Source organism: Cheilinus undulatus, linkage group 4 (genome assembly GCF_018320785.1).
Source record: "Cheilinus undulatus linkage group 4, ASM1832078v1, whole genome shotgun sequence".
NCBI lineage: Eukaryota > Metazoa > Chordata > Actinopteri > Labriformes > Labridae > Cheilinus > Cheilinus undulatus.
Genome location: NC_054868.1, coordinates 32,945,688 through 32,966,204, shown reverse-complemented (window position 1 = coordinate 32,966,204; position 20,517 = coordinate 32,945,688). Strand labels below are relative to the sequence as shown.

General features: G+C 38.3%; 1 protein-coding gene across 1 annotated transcript in view; it reads left to right on the top strand.

Annotated features, from left to right (window-relative positions):
• The window catches only part of cabp4 (calcium binding protein 4), a 32,814-nt gene extending 12,606 nt beyond the window's left edge, over positions 1–20,208 (top strand). Inside the window, exons 4-8 of the mRNA XM_041784103.1 lie at positions 2,564–2,594; positions 2,978–3,121; positions 13,964–14,073; positions 15,380–15,527; positions 20,180–20,208. Coding sequence (XP_041640037.1) covers positions 2,564–2,594; positions 2,978–3,121; positions 13,964–14,073; positions 15,380–15,527; positions 20,180–20,208 — 462 coding nt within the window. The remainder of the gene's footprint in view (positions 1–2,563; positions 2,595–2,977; positions 3,122–13,963; positions 14,074–15,379; positions 15,528–20,179) is intronic.
• The last annotated feature ends 309 nt before the right edge of the window (positions 20,209–20,517 follow it).

Here is a 20,517-nt window from a genome sequence, read left to right as displayed (position 1 = left end):
GGTTATGGATAGGTGGATAAAGTTTCTAACGAACAACAAAAAGCAATTAGTCATGAGGCAAACAGAGGCAAAGTGAGCTAAAAGGCCTAAGATAATAGAAATTAGGGATGACCTTGGGAGGCTTATTTCAAAATTGGTTCAAAGCTCATTTTAATTGCATTTAGCCAAATAGTCTAGAGCTAAGAAAACACAAGGTGGTAAAACTGAGTTTTATCATTCAACACTAGTTCAAAGTAGCTTGGCAAGCCAGATGAATTTGTTTGACACATCTATCTGGGAAACTGTCCATAGACAGCGATTGGGAGAGAGGAGAGCCTTTAAAAAAAAACTCGGAGGGTGATTGGATGAACGTTCTGTCTGTCACATCTTTACGGGCCAATAAGAGCAATGAAACACGCTCCTGATCAGCGTTCCTGCTGAAGGAGGAACCTCCATACAGAACAGCATAACGCGAACCATGGCGACTGTAGACATGTAAGTACACGACTTTTGTCGTTTTTGAAAGGAAAACAATTCAAAGCTGTTTTTTGTTCTTTTCACGAAGAAATGTCATCAAGTTCTGATAAAACTGGCGCTTTAGCAGCATCCACGCTAATGTCTTCTGCAATAGTTGCACTGGCCTCTTGTTGCTGCTTGCTTACGTCATGACTCCGCTGCGTCTGATTGTACTACCCCTCGTCGCTGATTGGTCCTGTCACTTTCTAACCGGGCCCAAACGGTTCAGACGTGAGCTTTGAAAGATGGATTCTCCAGTGAGAAACACGGAAACGGGCAGATCCATCTGCTTTGCGAGGTTAAGTTCAAAGTGTCTGCAGGTAAATTATATGAAATTAGTTTGCAGAGTTTACATGTGCACCAGGGATGGCTATGATTAGCTAGCTATATGGCTCAATTTGGATTCCTTGGTATTGGGGCCAGAATTTCAGGTTAAACTACTTTTTTTCTTTTTTATCTTATCAGCTCAGGCCCAGAATCCCAGTAAAATATTCTAAATTGTCATGCAGATGCCTGCCACTAGTGTAACTGTTCTTCATGACTGCTGCCATGCCCAGGTGCCCCATAAGCCGATGTAAACCAAGGTGAATGATAACATTAAAAGCATCAAATAGGAAAAACAGTCTTGCACTATTTTGATCCAGGAAACAGAAATACAAATTTCTAAACAGCAGGTTTAATTTGTTTGTTCCACCTCTGCCTTGTGTCTTTATCTCCATTACTGAACCTTTTTGCATTACTGCATGATACAGAGGGGGAAAAAAAGCCTAAAGCAAATTTTATACACTTCTTGCTGGCAATAATCAGAGCTTTCATAGGTCTATGTGTCAGCCTTGTTTCTTTGAACTTATAGATTTCCTCAGGCTTTGGATGTCTTTGTGCTAAGCGATATCTCCATATGTCAGGCTCGGCTGCTCTATATGAAGCTGACTGACTTTGCATGTTTCTTGCTTCCCTGGAGGATGTAAGCATGTTTCTGTGAAAGAGTTGCTCAGTGTTAGCAAGCCCTTGAGCCGAGACGCAGTTGGCATCAGGGGGCTTTGAGAATCTTTACACTCACACACGCTTCTAAAATTATTTCAAGAAATATTCTTTCAGAATCTAATCTTTCTGAATGTAAATTCAATTGTGTGCATATTCTCAAAATGCTAATTAGATTCTTGATCTGAGGACTGATGCAGATGATATGTGAATGTGCAAACCTGTTTGTTTTTTTTTGTTTGTGTGTTTGTTTGCTGAACTATGAGTACATTTGTGTACAACGTGATACCAAAGCTAAAAGCTAAAAACTGAATTGTAAGTGTTTATTTTGCCTGAGGATGTGCATCTTCAGAATTAATTAAGGTTTTTTTTTTCTCTTTAACCATTCCGTTTTATTGACATATTGATACTTAACTCTGTGGGTATATGCATTTCCAAAAGCTCAATAACTTCTCATGCCTGTTAAGAGATTTTGTTTCAAGCTCTTATCTTTGCCTCAACTTTCTGGGAAAAAAAAAATAGAAAAGAGAAAGAGAACAAGGAACAGAGAGAGGAGAGATCACCCTGTGCAAATGTCAAAACAAGGCAGAGAATACTGAGTATTCCACACAGGCATATGCAAATTATGTTTTGTTTTGTTTTGTTTTGTAATTTTGCAGGCATTTGTGTGTGTCTGTGTCATGGTTTGCAAGGATTTGAGTTTCTGAGATTGTAAGGTTTGTGCACAGCACATAGCAGTTAGTGGGCATATGCACATGCAGACACTGTGCTGCAGCTCCCTCAGGATGCTGCAGATGTAGAGCCTGTGAGTGCATGCACTAAGAAGTGTGTATGCTACTGTGTGTCATTTTGCAAATTAGTAAGACATGTTGCTGGGTGAAAATCCCATTAGGTTTGAGTGTCAGCATGCAGCAGTGTTGACATGATATGCATGTTGTTCTAATTTGGGAGTCAAAGAACAGATAATCACAGAGGTATTTCTCAGGAGAATTTGTTCTTTTGAAGCCACATTGATTTTACATCCTGTCCTCTGACGTTTTCTTGTAATTATTGAAACTTTTTCTTTTGTTTTCTCTCTGTTCATCAGGAGCGAGATCTGATGCCAGGGGAGTTGGATGGTAAGATCCTTCTTTCTTTATTTTTTGAAAAAAAAGAGCAAAATCATGATGACAGTATATTGAACAGCTTCATCAACTGTATTGATCTTTTCTCTCATTAGGCTTTCTCCTCTCCATGATTTGTATTTGGCATTGATGTTTTCTTAGACTGCATTCAAATGTTGTTTGCCAATGACTCAGAGCTATAAAATCAATTAGACTACATTAGTTGCTTCTCCTATGAGCTGGCTTTGGCTCTGTCTGCTGGATTAAACAAACTTTATTCAAAGTGTAACTTTCAGTACAGCTGCACACTGTGCATGTTTGTGAGTCTGACTCTTAGGTAAAATATCATACCCTCCTTAACAGATTGTTGCAATTTTAGTCATTTGTGTGTCTGTCAGAGCTACAGGAGGCCTTTAAGGAATTTGACTACGATGCGGACGGTTTCATCCATTACAAAGACATAGCAGACTGCATGAGGACCATGGGCTACATGCCTACAGAGATGGAGCTCATCGAGATCATCCAGCAAATCAAGATGAAATGTGTGTATTCATCCATCCAGCTATATGTATGCGTGTTTGGTTTTCATTTCTTCCGCCTGTGGTCAAAGCATGTGTGCATGATTGATGGGACTTTCTGAGTCAAGGTGTGAATGTTTGAGTAATCGGTGTGTGGTTTGCACAAAGGTTTGCTGGTATATGATCCCATGTGTAACTGATGTTTGTATTTGAAGTTGGTGACATTGGAGGCATTTTAGCAGACTGATTAATGGTCCACATGCTGCAGGTGCAGGGGTGCAAGACTGTGAGTCTGCATCAAGAAGTGTGTGGTTAGATGAGATCTAACTTTCCTTCTTCCACTCTTAATGAGGGGGTATTTGTCTTTGCTATCTTTTCTGAATGATGGGATACAGATCTGTGTGCCAGTGTTTACAGAGGAATCATCATTGATATGCCACAAGCCTGTGGGACCAAAACCTAAAATGCACTTATGCAAGGCCTGCAGTCCTTAAAAAGAAACTTTGGTTTCATTCAATTAAGCTGCTGATTGATAGTGCCAAGCTATGATCCAGTTCTGTTGATCATTTAGGGTCCAAATCTTGACATTTAAGCACAAACTATTTAAATTCTACATTTTGGGTTAAAGATATGTATAGCTACCACCCTCTTTAGGTTGAAACCATCAGCTGCACCTGAATTCCTTTTGAAAAATTCATCTGGTGCTTAGTGACGATGTGGTGCCACCTGTCATCACCATAGACCTCAACACTTAATGACCACTTTTTCCACGACTGGTAACTCCACTCAAAGCAGCAGAGACATTCCACACTCTAGGATTGTGGGTAATGTTGTGCTGTTGACAGAGATTGTGCTTTCACTCGGGGCACCCGGAAAGTCCAAAAAAATTACTCCACAAGTCCTTTCTTATCCACTTTTCCCTAACCCTAGTGAAAACCAACACAGGGTGAAGGAAAGGTGGAAGTAAGGGGATAGGAGAGGAGGATCATGGTGATTAGGGAATACAACTGCACTTGCCCTAGGTGGCTGTTACGGATGTGACATGGGTTTACTTTGTAAAAACTACAACTTAACATTGATGGACTACAGAATGTGCAACAATCACCTTGGTGCCTTACCCATGTTTAGTGTTGCAGATGAACCTCATTAATAAATATGAGCTCTTAAAGGTTTTTACAACATTTCCACAGCCAGTACAAGTAGATTAATAATATAAATTATGTCCTTATATTTTGATATGGTATTAATTAAATCAAAACAGTGAAACAAATGCAGTTTTAACTATTGACTGATTGATTGATTAAATTTTTGAAGAATGGTCCAGTGTTTCCAATGCTAAGGAGGTAAGAAATTACATAATGAAGCTCATTCCCTTATCATCTGGAGAATTCAAACAGCCCTTAAGGCTGACACTAAAATACTTCTAGATCATTTCACCCAGCTAGGAACCGTCGTAAGCAAAAAGGACTATCCGTTGTTGAGAAATACAGAAGATGAGGAACTTGAAAAATAATTGCATCAATCGAAAATTTAATAAAAATCACTAATAAATTACTTTCCCAAATCGTTCAGCCCTAATCCTTACAGTTACCAGATTTTTATGATTTGTGGCATTTTACTTGTTATAAAGACTATAAACAAAACAAAGTGTAACAAATAAAATAACTATAAAAACTGGATACAGTTATTGATATGAGCATATGACTGAAGAAGTGCACCAAACGTAATGCACAGCAGATTATTAATTACATAAATTGCTATAAAGTATTCAAAAAGTATACTGCAATAGCAAGCTGAGTCAAAGTCCCCACTAAGTATCTGTGGATTTATAAAATGCTATTGGACTGATTAGCTTGCGTATTTACTGGTTAAGCTTTCATACAGTAACTATGGTACAGTTTTGCTACACAGAAAGCTAGAAACTATTGTAACAGCAAACATTTAGCTCAAAAAGGAAACTTACAGTACGGATGCAGTTGTTTAGTTGGCTTTTTTTTCATCCTTAACATTCCTTTATGATTAACATTAATGTCCACAACGATAGCATCCCCATTGCTGGAATATTAGCATAAACAACTTCTTTTTATTGGCCAATGATGCTGCGTTCCATTTACCTCAGAGGTCGGGGGTCAGAACTGTTGATGATGTCATATTCGTCTGTGGAAATGGATTTCCCAGTTGTTTGCATTCCATTAGTCAGAATCACAATAGTAATAGTAGCAACATTGATCAGTTGCTAGCCAATAAACTTTTGAAACAACACATTGCGTAATTGTAATTGTATTGACTTTAGTCTGATGACTTGAAAATACTTGAGATTTTCAGTGAGTGTGTTGAGTAAAATGTGCCCCCATTCAAAGTATTAAACTAATGCAGTGATACTCAACCTGCGGCTCTCGAGCCGCATATGGCTCTTTAGTGACCAGTTGCGGCACTTTTAAGGCTTACTTTAAACAATCCTCCCAAAATCCTTTATAAATATAAGTCCATACAAAGAAGACAGACTTTAATTTCGAAATTCAAATGAAAACTTGTATATTATTACTGTTGGATGCACACTGGATGGAGGAGCATGCGTAAAAGAGTGCAGAGAAAGTCCGCTGGTGGCGCGTCTTTTCATTAAGTTACTTCATAGAGGTGTGCTGTCTTGTGTTCAAACTGAAGCTTCTAATGCCCTCATTTTAATACATTTCTTCAGTCACTCCCTGCCGATGCTCTCCCATACTTGCATTTGATGATGACTTTTACGATGCGCATCTTCATCAATGAGCCAAACACACACGGATCACATTTTGAAATACTGTAAAATTGAGTAAAACTTGTCCAAATGTGGGTGTTTTATTTGATCCTAAACATACCAATGATAAATACTGTCAAAAGGGCAGAAACTGAAAAAGGAAAGCAACAAACTGCAGGGCTGTTTTTAGCCATTTGGAGGCTCAGGGCAAAGACCAGTATGGGGACCCTCCCCCTTTGGCTAAAAGCAATAATAATGAGAGAAAAAATAGAAAGCATAACTTTAAGTAAACAGAGTCACACAACTACAGTAAATGTCCAAATATGAAATATAAATACCCAAACAGACACCCATGATTCATCAGCTCTGTTTTTTGTTTATTCACTAGGAGGCAGTCATTGTGTTCACATAACTTGAGGTCTTATAACTTAACACATAACTCATAACTTGAGGTTAAGAACTGGTTATAAACCTAAAACCTAATGTTGAACCAGTCAAACATGTTCACTTACAAACACAAACAAACCCTCTATATCCACTCACACACCTATACATATACACATACCACACAGACACACACACACACACACTCACATTAGATGAGTTAAAATGACTGTACAATGTCTTCAGAAGTTCATTTGTTGTTGCACTGCTTAGCACTGATTATATCCTGAATGCTATGTCAGCACTCTTTTTCTGTGTGATTAAGTTCTGTCACACTGGTCTTATTTTATTAAAAAAAAAAAATTAAAACAATTCAAAAGGCATTCATTGTATTTGTCAAATTTAATAGATTGTCACCTTGTTAAAATGGCATTTTGTTTGGTAAATAGTGCTTATGACTTGTAAGGACTCGAAAATTTCAAGCCTATGACTTTGGACTTGACTCAACTTGTCTTGTCTTTACTTGAGACCTGACTTTGACATGCACGTCTTTACTTGAGACTTGACTCGAGACTTGGGATTAAAGACGTGAGACTTACTTGAGATTTGCAAAACAATGACTTTCTCCCACCTCTGCGGTTTACAACCTACACCAGGCAATATTGCATTATAGTTAATGGGATGGACCTACTGTAATTTACTAAAAAATCCGTCAATTACCGAAACTCGTCCATAATAAACTATGCTGGATGCACCTGCTAACAATCAAATGTTCAACGACACTAAATTGGACCAACCACAGCACGTAATCAAAAGTCATAAAAACCTACAGTGCTGTCACGTTTTTCATCAGGATAATATATACAACTAAAAGTAAAACTGGCAGGTGATGATGATGAGAGGTTAAAGAAGCTAAGTATTTATCTATTTTAGCACATTGTAGACTATATTTGACATTTTCCCCCTTGAGCCCAATACGTGTATCTGTCCGGTCAAAAAATGTGCTCATTTGCAGTGAAATGAAATGCCCAGAGGATAATTACACTAATGATGAGCAAAATATTGTCCACTGTGTAATTGTTTTGCCACAAAACAGATCATGTTGAATCCAGTGAGGATGTATTTCTCAGCTGTGTTCGTGTGGGAGCAGAGTGCAGCTGCCTTCTGTCCTACCAGCTCATTAATTAGATTCACCTGGAGTCCCAGGTGGGGATAATATCCCGATGAGATGGTGAGAAGGACAACAAGAGTTTTAAAACCAATACAATCTATCTCAGAAATGTCCCAATCTCATAAACATCATTACAGGAAAATTGTGATACTTTATCTAAATTACTGGTAACATATTCCAAACAAACAAAACATGTTTTTCTGAATTATAGACACTGGAACAAACTTACCATGGGTGACAAAAGAGAACATTAGACTTCCATAGTTTTGGGAAAATTAGAAAAAAATGTCAAATCCAGACTACCATTATCATGCAATGCACTTTGGGTTGTGATGTCACATGGTTGCATGTCTCTAATTACTAATTTTGAACTGCATTGCAGTAACATCTCACTCTTTGTCCTCCTCATTAAAACAACCTGGTTAAAATTCAAAGGCCTTATATATATATATATATATATATAGCCAAAAGTATTCACTCACCCATCCAAATAATTGAAATCCAGTGTTCCAATCACTTCCATGGCCACAGGTGTATAGAATCAAGCACCTAGACATGCCGACTGTTTCTACAAATATTTGTGAAAGAATGGGTCGTTCTCAGGAGCTCAGTGAATTCCAGCGTGGTACTGTGATAGGATGCCACCTGTGCAACAAGTCCAGTCATGAAATTTCCTCACTCCGAAATATTCTGCAGTCAACTGTCAGTGGTATTATAACAAAGTGGAAGTGATTTGGAATGACAACAACCCAGCAACGAAGTGGTAGGCCACGTAAAATGACGGAGAGGGTCAGCAGATGCTGAGGCACATAGTGCACAGAGGTCACCAACTTTTTGCAGAGTCAACAGATCTCCAAACTTCATATGGCCTTTAGAGTAGCTCAAGAACAGTGCATAGAGAGCTTCATGGAATGGGTTTCCATGGCCAAGCAGCTGCATCCAAGCCATACACCACCAAGTGCAATGCGTAGAGTCAGATGCAGTGGTGTAAAGCACGCCGCCACTGGACTCTAGAGTAGTGGAGACACGTTCTCCGGAGTGACAAATCGCGCCTCTCCATCTAGCAATCTGATGGACGAGTCTGGGTTTGGCGATTGCCAGGAGAACAGTACTTGTCTGATTGTGTTGTACTAAGTGTAAAGTTTGGTGGAGGGGGGATTATGGTGTGGGATTGTTTTTCAGGAGCTGGGCTTGGCCCCTTAGTTCCAGTGAAAGGAACTCTGAATGCTTCAGCATACCAAGAGATTTTGGACAATTCCATGTTCCCAACTTTGTGGGAACAGTTTGGGGATGGCCCCTTCCTGTTCCAACATGACTGTGCACCAGTGGACAAAGCAAGGTCCATAAAGACATGGATGAGAGAGTTTGGACATGACTGGCTTGCACAAAGTCCTGACCTCAACCCGATAGAACACCTTTGGGATGAATTAGAGCAGAGACTGAGAGCCAGGCCTACTCGTCCAACATCAGTGTGTGACCTCACAAATGCGCTTCTGGAAGAATGGTAAAAAATTCCCATAAACACACTCATAAACCTTGTGGGAAGCCTTTCCAGAAGAGATGAAGCTGTTATAGCTGCAAAGGGTGGACCGATGTCATATTAAACCCTATGGATTAAGAATGGGATGTCACTTAAGTTCATATACGAGTCAAGGCAGGTGAGCGAATACTTTTGGCAACATAATATATATTGTTTTTAGAGGCAAGACAAGACTGGCTTCAGGATATTGTTTAATGGAGGTACCACCAGTTTCATCTTATCATTCCAAAAGGAAACCTATAGGCTAACTATCACAAATATTGAATAACTATGTAGATTTTAGCATTGATGAGGCTCACAATAGAACTGATTTTTGCCAATTACGTAAATAAAACTATTATACTGTTGTAAGACTGACTAAAATCACATATATTTCACTATTTATATCACTTATTCTTCTTTATAATTCCACCTGAAAATGTATTGTCACAAATATTAAATGTCTACATTAATTTAAACAGAAATAACACTTGCGGTAAAAATAAAAACTTATATAAACCACATAAGCATAATAAAACTGTTATATGCTATAAATAACAGAAAAACTTTCTGCTGTATCACTTAACATCTAACTACACGATAGAGTACCTTTATCCTTCATAATAATGATTTTTTTTTTTTTTTTTTTTTTTTTTTTTCAAGAAAATGCACTTAGTATAGTTGCTTGACGGGTTGGCCAGTCTGTGTATGTCCAAATATGGTTCCTCCATTTTTCATGCTAAAATTTCTGTAATTGCAGACAAAACCTATCATGACTTATAGCACCAGTATTCACCTTTATAATGTGAGAGTTTCATCAACTTATCATGGCTAATTATAATTTTAAGGCCAATTGTTTGAGACCAAAAGATACATAAAACTGCATTTTTCAAGTTCTAGAGGAAAAGGGAATTTTGAGACACTCTGAAACACTGCTAATTGGTCAGATGCTGTGATGTCACTTTCTGTGACATGATGTTCTCCACTGATTGGCTGAGAAAAATCATTCTGGTTACACTATATCATGGAGACTTTGGGGGAAGGAAGGAGAGAATTTGACTAAAATGACCATCTATGGTCCCTTGCCCCATAAAGGGTTAGGGATGGCCAGCCACATGTCATCACTATCCAGTATGCAAAAGTAGCAGACTACATGTGATTCATCTCAAAATACAAAAATCTTGTGAGCTTCCTCGTACAAAAAACACTAATGTGAATCCACCAAGTTAATCCTTATGTTCACAGGTCATGTTAAGATTTCACTGATGGTGTCATTTCTAACCATAAAAGTGGCTTCTTTTATGAACTGAGCTTAAAAAACCATAATTTATTGTATATCTGGAAAAAGCAGATTCATAATACGTGATGCTACATGTGTAGAAAGAGAACCCATACCATTTACCCTGAGGACCCCTATAAGAAAATGATTCAGCACATAAGGCATGAAATGTTACATTTCATCATTTATGCTGTTTCATACTGTGTCTTGTGAATTATTCATCTTTTCATTGATGTTTTAATTTGACCCGTAAGGTAGAATATGCTCCAGACATTTCCAGCATAATCTCTGTAGGATAATCCCCACAGAGCCATTAATACCATGAAATTCACTCTTTTTTTAACATAACCAGCATTGCACTATCAATTAAAAAATAATAATCATCCCCTTAGACGTTTGGGAGAGTTTTTCTCCTCCATGATTATAGACTGACCCAGTTAAGGCACAGAAATGATTCAAGGCAATGACAGGAATCCCCCACAGACTGCCGCTCCACAAGGGTAAAGCCAGTCAGCCAAAAAAATTCTGTACCTTTAGGGAAGTATGCAAGTGGTCAAAAATCATAAAATGAGTAGTCTTTTATTCACAGTCCTGCAGCTGCTCTTCAGACTAAAACATGACAGACTGAACATGAGTTACATGATCCAGAACAACTAGAAAGCCTCAGTACAAGCACAGCTTCCGCTGGTTTGACATCATCCTGAACATTGTGGGGTATCTGAGCACTGATTCGATTATTTGAACCACAAACCGACCACATGGCTTCATTTCAGTCCCCTTTCACATCTACAGAGGACCAGATAATGAAAACAGGCCAAGCATATTGGTCTACACTATCAAATAAGCCTGCCTTTTGTTAAGATAATAACACAAGCCATCCCACTGTAGCGCTCTGTTTTGATAATTACCATGGGGATCAAGCTAAAAAAGGCTCGTGAGTGGATTTCAGGAAGCATTACGAGCATTTATCTGTTTGCATTGTTATAGTCTCAATGCCCAGAGGACGTTCATAAAACTTCTCAAGCTTGGTATTACGACAGGAAAGCCTTTTACACTACTGCCACTGAAGTGCTGCATTTAAGTACCATGGAGATGGAAATTACTTCAACAAATATTTTCTTTCTGTTTCAGAGAAAATAAGACAAAAAATGTGACATATACTGTAGATTTGATTTATTTGACTGCTCTAGTTTCTTACTTGTAAGTATATTTATCAAATTTTGCACATAGCAAAGTCAAATTTAGCATAAGATCTTATCTATGTTTAATCCAGTGCATGTCATAGCATTGTTCAAGACCAAAAGGAAAATTTTGACAGTCTCATTTGTCTCAAAGACAATTCTGAGACATTAAAAAAAGTTTTCTCTGTATATGACAAACAGCCCTGTGAGCCCTGAGTAGAATCTGTTGTTTCTTTTTTAAGATCTTAGCTCAAAGAGTAATGAAACTACAGTAAGCTTTTCAATGTGTCATAAAATGATGGTTTAGTCTCAAAGTTCAAGTTCTTTGAATTGTCTTACAGACGTCTCTCACTGCCAAGGAAAAGAAAGAGGCAAGAGATGCACTCCAAGTTCTTTAAGTTGTCTTAAGGTTGTCAAAATTACTGACTGAGCTTCAAGAAAAATAAGACAAGTTTGGGGTCTCAAATTAGTGTCAGTGTGATCCAAACCAAAGAAAACACCAAGGCTTATATAAAAACGTGTCATTATTATGCATTCAGTGCTTTCAGAAAGTACCCAGACCTCCTTCACTTTTTTTAGTTTTCTAGATACTAGCCTGATACTACAGTTGATTGAATTTATTTTTTCTCATTAATCTACACTCAGTACCCCATAATGACAAAGAGAACACAGCATTTTAGATTTTTGAAGATTTATCAAAACGTTGGAAATGAAATACCACATTTACATGAGTATTCGGACCCTTCAAAGAGCTGGTTGCCCAGCCAAACCGAGCAATTGGTAATTGGAGAAGGACCTTAGTAAGATAGGTGAAAAAGAACCTGATGGTCACTCAGGGTGTGCTCCAGAGATCCTGTGTGGAGATGGTACAATGTTCCAGAAGGACTTTCATCATCGCAGCCCTCCACTGATTTGGCAGAGTGGTTAGATGGGAGCCTCTCCTCAGTGCAAAAACACAAAGTGATGAAAGTGCGCTTAAAGTATTCAGGACTCATTTATTGGATGGGCAAGATAAATGTTTTATTTACAAGATAGAACTTTGAGTTATTTCACAAATCATTACACTCAAAAAACATTCTCAATCAGTCATTCCCAAAACATTCTCATCTCAGTCAATAAGGCCACTTAAACCACAGAAAGGCAATGATTTGTTTTTTAAACCTTAAATTACAGTTTGATTTGCTTTTTTTATTAGATTCATTGTTGGGCTTAAACACATTATTTAATAGGGCAGCTGACAACAGACAGGGAATATGAGGAGAGAGAGATGTAAGATATGCATCAAACAGTGACATGATCATGATTTGAACCTGCAACCAGTGCCCACTTTACCAGTTGAGCTAGACCAGCAGCTGTTAGATTAACTTTTTTTTTTTTTTGCAGGAATGATCAGTTAGGTTTCTGGCTCTCTATAATGCATGTGTACGTATCTACATACAAATGTATCTGCTTTTTGGTTGTTAATTTTATTTTGAAAACTCTGTAGGCTTTTGAACAGCACTCTGATAACAAAGCTCTCCTCTTTAGTCCACAGAACATGTCTGTGGTTTCCAAAATAAATTTCAAATTTTGATTCATCTGACCACAGAACAGTTTTCCATTTTACCTAGGTCCATTTTAAATGACCTTTGGCCAAGAGAAGACAGTGGTGTTTCTGTCATATCATGTTCACATGTGACTGCTTATTTGTATGATACAGCTCTAACTTATCTGCTTCCTCTTCATTTCATGATTGATTTAAAAATGTTATTGCTGGGTTTCAATGCTTTTAATGGATTGCCATTACAACACCTTGCTAAACTTCTCCATGTTCATACTCCAGCAAGAGTAATGATGTCAAGTAATTCTACTCTTAAAATCAGGGACGACTGAGTCCCTGCCGTTGCTGCCCCTAACTGGCACAGCTTACCCCTTCATCAAATCTGCCTTTATTCTTGAATGTTTTAATAATTGTTTGAAAAACACTTTAACCAGCTGAGTTGCATTCAGTCTGCATGCAGGTCCACAACTTCACCCAGCAATCTTCCAAACAACATTCCCACTAAGGTATCAGTCAGCACCCAAAAGGGTCCTCCTGCCTCGTAGTGAGAGCTTCAAGGCTGAATTGTTTGCACATGCACATCTCATTATTTTTTCTTCTGTGGGGAACTTTTTCATCTCCTCTCTTTACAATGCCTCAGAAACGCCGTGCATCTTCTTGTCACTAATGCACAGCCATAAGAGAGGTGAAGTAATGAGTACTAAAACTCAGAAACTAATCATTTCACTACTTCAAGTTCCATTGTCTCAAAGTCTAAGGGACTGTCAAATATTATTGTGATGTTCTCTGTGTGTTCTGTGACACTTTTTAATGATTTTCTAACTTGTTAAAACTGTCTGGAAAGAGGCTGTGGACATCAATGTGCTTTCAACCACATTTTAACATTGACCTGGGTAATTCTAAAATGGTTGTGACAGTTAGGACTAAAGGTATGTTCCAGAGTCTAAAACCACAGTGTTTGTACTGAAAATCATATTTCCACATAAAATTCTCCTGGGTAAAAAAGTTATTTACTGAAGAGTTATCCTGTATTTTCTATTTATGTCTTAATGCAGGGGGTGGGCATGTAGACTTCGATGATTTCTGTGCTCTAATGGGGCCAAGGATGCTGGCTGAGACAGCTCACATGGTCGGGCTGAAGGAGCTCCGCTGTGCCTTCAAACAGGTAAGAGGTCCCCTGCTAGAGAAACTCCTATGAAGTGTGACTTCAAGCAATTGAAAAGGGGCCTAGTACTATGACAGTACTTTGAAGTGTGCAACAGGACCTCTCCCTGGAGAGAGCCAGAAGTGTATGGCTCTTACTTGTAAACAAGTCTGAGGATAGAGGGAGCGGGGGAGCTGGCAGAGAATGCAGAAAAAGGGATTTAAAGGGAGAGGAAAATATCTTTTTTTTTCTGTTGATTTTATTGAGCCATCCAAAATATATTCAATAATTGTCTCACCTTGTAGTTTGAGCAAAGGGAGAAGTCTATTAGGTTGTTTGTTGTGCCTCATCAGTCCTGAGGAAGTATCCGGAAATTGAGCTGCTACCTCTGATATCGACACAGTGGCAGGTACACAAGTTGTGAATTGATTGTTCCTTTGGTGTGACGTGTGTTCTGACCAAACAGAACAAATGAGATAATCATGCTACTTAAGATCACAGCCAGCCTCACACACCTGGGTTCATCTAACACATTACAGCATGGCAGGTTTCTAACTCTTACTGCCAAACAGACAACACTGATAGCATGCTCTCAATGATTTATCTCAAAAATCAGTGTGCAACACGCTGCTGGGATTAAGCTGTCATATAGCCTCATGCACTCAAATGAGATAGGGGGAAATTGGGTTGATATTTTAATGCTAGATGAGCAACATTTTTCCATTCCATTAACAATGAAAGCATGCAAAGTGTTTAAAATGGAAATATTATAAAGTACACTGATGTGCACCTCAGAAAATAACACTCTAAAAGGAATTATAAAGTTTATTGTATCATTAAACTAGAGCTGCACTATTACAGTGAGGTTTGTAATAGACATTCTTGTGCAAAGTGGGGAAGTGTTTTTGAGGGGAAATACTTTTTTTTTTTTTTAAATATGTCTCTCTAAATGAATAGGAACAAATTTTCCCAGCTTCATCTTTAGTCTTTCTCACTTCAGTTCAAACACCTCATGAGTCAGCAGGTCCCCATCTGCACTCTCAGTCTGTTTTATCACACTTTAAGTGACCTCATGCAGCCATTTTTTAACTAAAGTATGTATGGTGTATATCTGTGCAGCTGTGTTTCAATCATTTTTGCATGGCATGGCTCTCTTTTGATTTTCCATCTGTATTTCTCCTCTGCTTGTTACATCCCTCTGTAGTCAGTCTCTCCTCATTACCCTCCTCATTAGCCCAGAAACATATAACGTTTTTCCTTCCTTCTCTGATGTACCACATGTTCATGTCTCCGCCTCCTTGTTCTCCACAAACGGCTCTCATTGAAGTTCGACTGTGATGGCGATGGAAAGATCACGTTGGATGAACTCAAAGAGGGTATGAAGACCCTCCTGGGGGAGAGGCTGAAGAAAGGTGAGCTGGAGGAGATCCTCTCCGACATTGACCTCAACAAAGACGGCAACATCGACTTTGACGGTGAGCGGCAGGGGCCTTTGGGAGATAAAGGTGTGGGGAAGGGGGAGTGGATACACTTCAGGCAAGGTTTTTGAGGCCATTAATACAATTAATAAGAAAACAAAGGGGGGAGGGACTTTTACAGTCTCAGAGTGTAATTTGAATGAGCTAATTCAACAACCTTCAAAATACCCCATTAAAGAAGGAGAAGCAGGAGAATGCTTTTAATGAAAGCATCCATGTTTGTTTATTGAGAGGGAAATTAAACTGCTATGTAGTATTGTAATGTGCTTGTGAGAGAATTTTTTCCCATATTCAAAATAAAAGGTACGACCCTACAACCTTTCTTAAGCTCTACTTATGGTTTTGAATAAGTAAGCAAGACGGCAAGTCAACAGATGATAGATTAATGGTTAAAGAAATGTTGTTTGAATTGGTCAAAGGTTGAAATAGACTAAAAAGCTGTTGAAATATGTAATGCTACTAGATCAGTACTTACAAAAAAATATGATTCATGATAAAACAAGATACAATACAACGCCATGCAGCCCAATATGACACAAGACAAAGTGATGCAATATGATGAAATGCCATACAATTCAATATGATACAGTGATATAATATAATGCAATAAGTTATGATTAGATATCATGTGATACTATATGATAGAATATGGCACAATATGATCCATCCGTGTTCTATACTGCCTATCCCTTTGGGGGTCACAGGGGCTGCTATCATCCTAGCTGTCATTGGGTGAGAGGTAGGGTACACCCTAGACTGGTCGCCAGTCAACCCCATGGCTGATATACAGAGATACATGACCAGGCATGCTCACACTCACACTCACACCTGTGGCCAATTTAAAGTCACCAATTAACCTAATTAACTTGTCTCTGGTGGTGCAAGGAAGCCGAAATGCCAGGGAGAATCCACGAATGCAAGGGGCAAACATGCAAACTCTGCACAGAAAGGCTCTGACCGCGAAGGGCTTGTTGTGAGGCAACAGCGCTAACCCCTGCACTGCCATGCAGCCCTGGCACAATATCATACAAAACGTGTAATACATACAATACTACGCCATACGATACCATACAAAATAAACCTATCAGAAGGTCAACTGGATACAACATATGATACATTAAGCTATAATATGATACTCTAAGATACACTACAATAGGATGCCATGAAAATGTTATGTAATACGATAGGATATGACATGATATGATGAGATGCAATGCAATACAATGCAATTTGATGCAGTACGATGTGATGCAATGCAATGATACAATTTGATGTGATAGATGCAATACAACATGATATGAAACGTTGCAATATGATACTAAGCTAAGTGATACGATGCAATAAAATACTATGAGATGCAATACAATACAATGTGATACGATATGGTGCAATGTGATATAATACAATACAATACAATATAATGACATGCATGCAGTGCTTTTCCCCTCCTTCTAGCTCTTTCCAACCTCAGTATAGCTTTGGTTTAGGTTTATGAGGTTTACAACTGTAATGGGCTAAATGATGCCAGTGCTTTGTTCATAGTGATTTATACTGGTCTTTATTATAATATGTCATAGTCTTTATTATAATGTTAATGATCAACACTGGTCTATTATAATAGACCAAAACAGAGAGTACGGTCTAGACTAGGGCTGGGTATTGTTAAGAACCTCACGATTCAATTCAATTTCGATTCTTTAGGTTGCGATTCGATTCAATGTCTCATGTCAATATCTCATGTCAATTCAGTAAGAAGTATAAATACACAAATAACCTGTTGACAATTTTTTAATAATTATTTTCATGCCCATGTGAACATATTTGGTAAGTCACCTCACATATTTTATCAAAAAAACATCTGAAAATAAAAATTTGCACAATAATAACTCATTTGTGCATATGGAGTACAAAAGTAAAAAACATGACAATTCTGTATAAACACTGAAAAAGTAAAGTGCATGTAAACTTAATTAATATTTCTGTCCTCTTGGAAATTGTGATAAACCTCACATAACATGGTTATGGGTAGTTGTTGTTTGGTCAAGTGTGGCCTCTGTCCATACAACGCGAATCACACGCACAGCGACCCCCACTGGCCAGGAGGTGAATTGATTCAGAGGATTTGCTGAATCGATATTGAATTGGGGGAGGAAATAGTGCGATGCATCGATTAATCAGTATTTTTACCCACCCCTAGTCTAGACCTGTCCTCTTTGTTAAGTGTCTTGAGATAATTTTGGTAATGGTTTGGTTATGATGCTATACAATACGATACAATATGGTACGTATGAAACAATACAATGCAATGCAGCACAATGCACTATGACGTACGATATGATATGATATGATACGATATAAATAGTATGATCAGATATGATGGGAAGCAATGCAGTATGATGTGATGCAATGTAGTATGATATGAAACAATGCCATGCGATGCAATACTATGCATTTTGATATAATACCATATGATATGATGCGGTACGACACATTAGATATGATTTGTTGCAATAGATATGATACGGTACAAAACAATGCAATGTGACGCAATGTGATGCCATATGATGTAGTACAAAGTGATACAATATGTTACGATACAATATGACATTATCCACTAAGATACAATCAGATACGGTACACTTCTACATATGGTACATAGAGGTACCTAAAAATATGTTACTCTTAAATCCAACACTACAGATATTTCCCTAAGATACCACTCAATAAAAAACATTATCTACGATATAATATACTTAGATACATCATAATACCGTACACTAATATGGGATACAGTATGATACACTACACTAAGATTTTTATTGTATGATAGGATTTAATAAAACACTATATGATATATTGTAATACACTTGGATATGACACAACTTGATATTACAAGCTCTAATACAATATGAATATTGTATCATATCTTATATATTATAATCTAAAAGCAAAATATGGTATGATACACTAAGATCTAATATAATGCACTTAGATATGATATGATAATTTTAACCCTGAAGTTATACCCACTAGTTATAAATGAGAGCATCTGTTGAAGTAGCTCACATCCAGTTTATAATTCACTTATAAGAACTTGTTGGAAAATGACAGATATGGTGTCAGTAGAGGGTGGGACTTCAGACTGAGTAAAGTGGAGTGAGGAGAGAACTACAAGGCAGAGGAATCAGGGTGGAGAGGGCTGAGGTTGAAGAGAACAGAAGTGAAAACGAATTAGAAATTAGGTAGGAAAAGGGGGTGAAATAGGAAAGGAGGGATGGTTAAGTGAAGGTGGGTTGGTTGGATGGGCCAATCCAATCTAATCAGAAGTGCATTAAGCCAATCAATACACATGCCTGGACAGCTGTCACATGTCACAGCAAGAACACACACTAGGGTGGACAGCTCAAGGACTTCTGCTGAAATGTCATTACCACGTGTTACCTCCCAAGCCATACAATAGGGCACACATGAACACACACACATAGCTGTCAATGTGCAGGCACAATAAACACTGCATGCACATTAGTGCAATTACCAGCAGTTGAGCACAGAGGGCTTTGATGTGTGATCCTGTTTGTCTTGTCTCAGCTCTTGATCAATTACAATTATTGGGAACATATGAATAGGTGTGTCAGTCTCAGAGGGAATCAATATGCTGGTGTCTCTCTTTATCATTAGTTAGTCCCCTGGGCAGGGTTTGACTTCATGTGTTCAGTTAAGCCACACGGGCAGAAACCTGGCACTGTTGAAGCAGCGAGAGGATCTTTTTGAATATCCTGGTGACAGGTCAATCTCAGGTGTTAGGATGACTCAGACTGAGCTGCTGTTCCACTCGGTTTACTTCTTTATATAGAAAACGGTTAAAGGAGTGCCTTGGGAGATAATGTTAGTGGGTTAATCTGGAATTAAGCTTTAGTACTCAGTCAATCAATAGATTCTCACCTACAATCAGACACCTTTCAAAGCATAGCACTTCAGGAAGTCAGTGTAAGACATGATTGATTGGATGGATTTAGTGAAACCTGCCACAAGCGATCAGCAGCTGGGTTTCATACACAATGAGAGTCAATAGCTGCCTTGATTGACAAGTGAATCTGCAGTAATGGATACATCGAGCTAAAACAAGTTCTAAACAAGCATAAGCCTGGAAACTTAGCAATATGAATCATTAAATAAAGTTGGGTGCTCTTGGAGAAAAGGGAGAAATAAGGTCCAATAGACAAAGAGGAAACCAGGCTTTATAAGTATTTCCTTCATGATTTTGAACATTTTTCATGCTTGGAGTGCCTGGTTTCCTCTTTTTTTATTCATTTGAGTTGTACTGGGTCTAACACTTGGTTTGACACCTGTCAGGAAAAAAATCTGCTCTCTATTCAATTCAAAACTATCAGAAAAATAGAGCTTGTCATGCTTAAATTTTAACTTAATTGCTTCTGCATTCCTCTCTTTTATTTGTCTTTTGACACATCAACCTACCAGCTCAGTTTTTCATTAACTTTGCAATAATGGAAATGTTTTGTCATACACTGTTAGTTTCCAGTGTGTGGGCTGATAATGATGTGTCTGTATCCAACGCTGTCCTTTTATTATACCAGACTGTCATTAGTTCTTATCAGAGGATCTGCTGCTGTCTCTGTCTCCCTCTGCAGAGTTTGTTATGATGCTCTCTGCACGATGACCTTTGATGGGAGAAGACTGGGTGCACGACACAGCTCATGAACACCGTCTCCCTCCTGCTGCTCGCCAGCGCTGCTTACCTCGGATGTCTCAATGTGAAATCACATCAGTATGAAGAGATCTGTATTTTCAAATACATCTAGAAATGGGTTGAGGGTAAGAGCAGAGGGTAAAGGGTGACTTATGAAACAGGAAATTGGGTGTAGAATCAATGCACATCTGCCGCCCCCTTGTGGTTAAGAAGTGTGTAGACTCTCCAGTTCTGCAACTACACATTGCATACATGCAGAGGCTTAGTGGTAGTAAATAT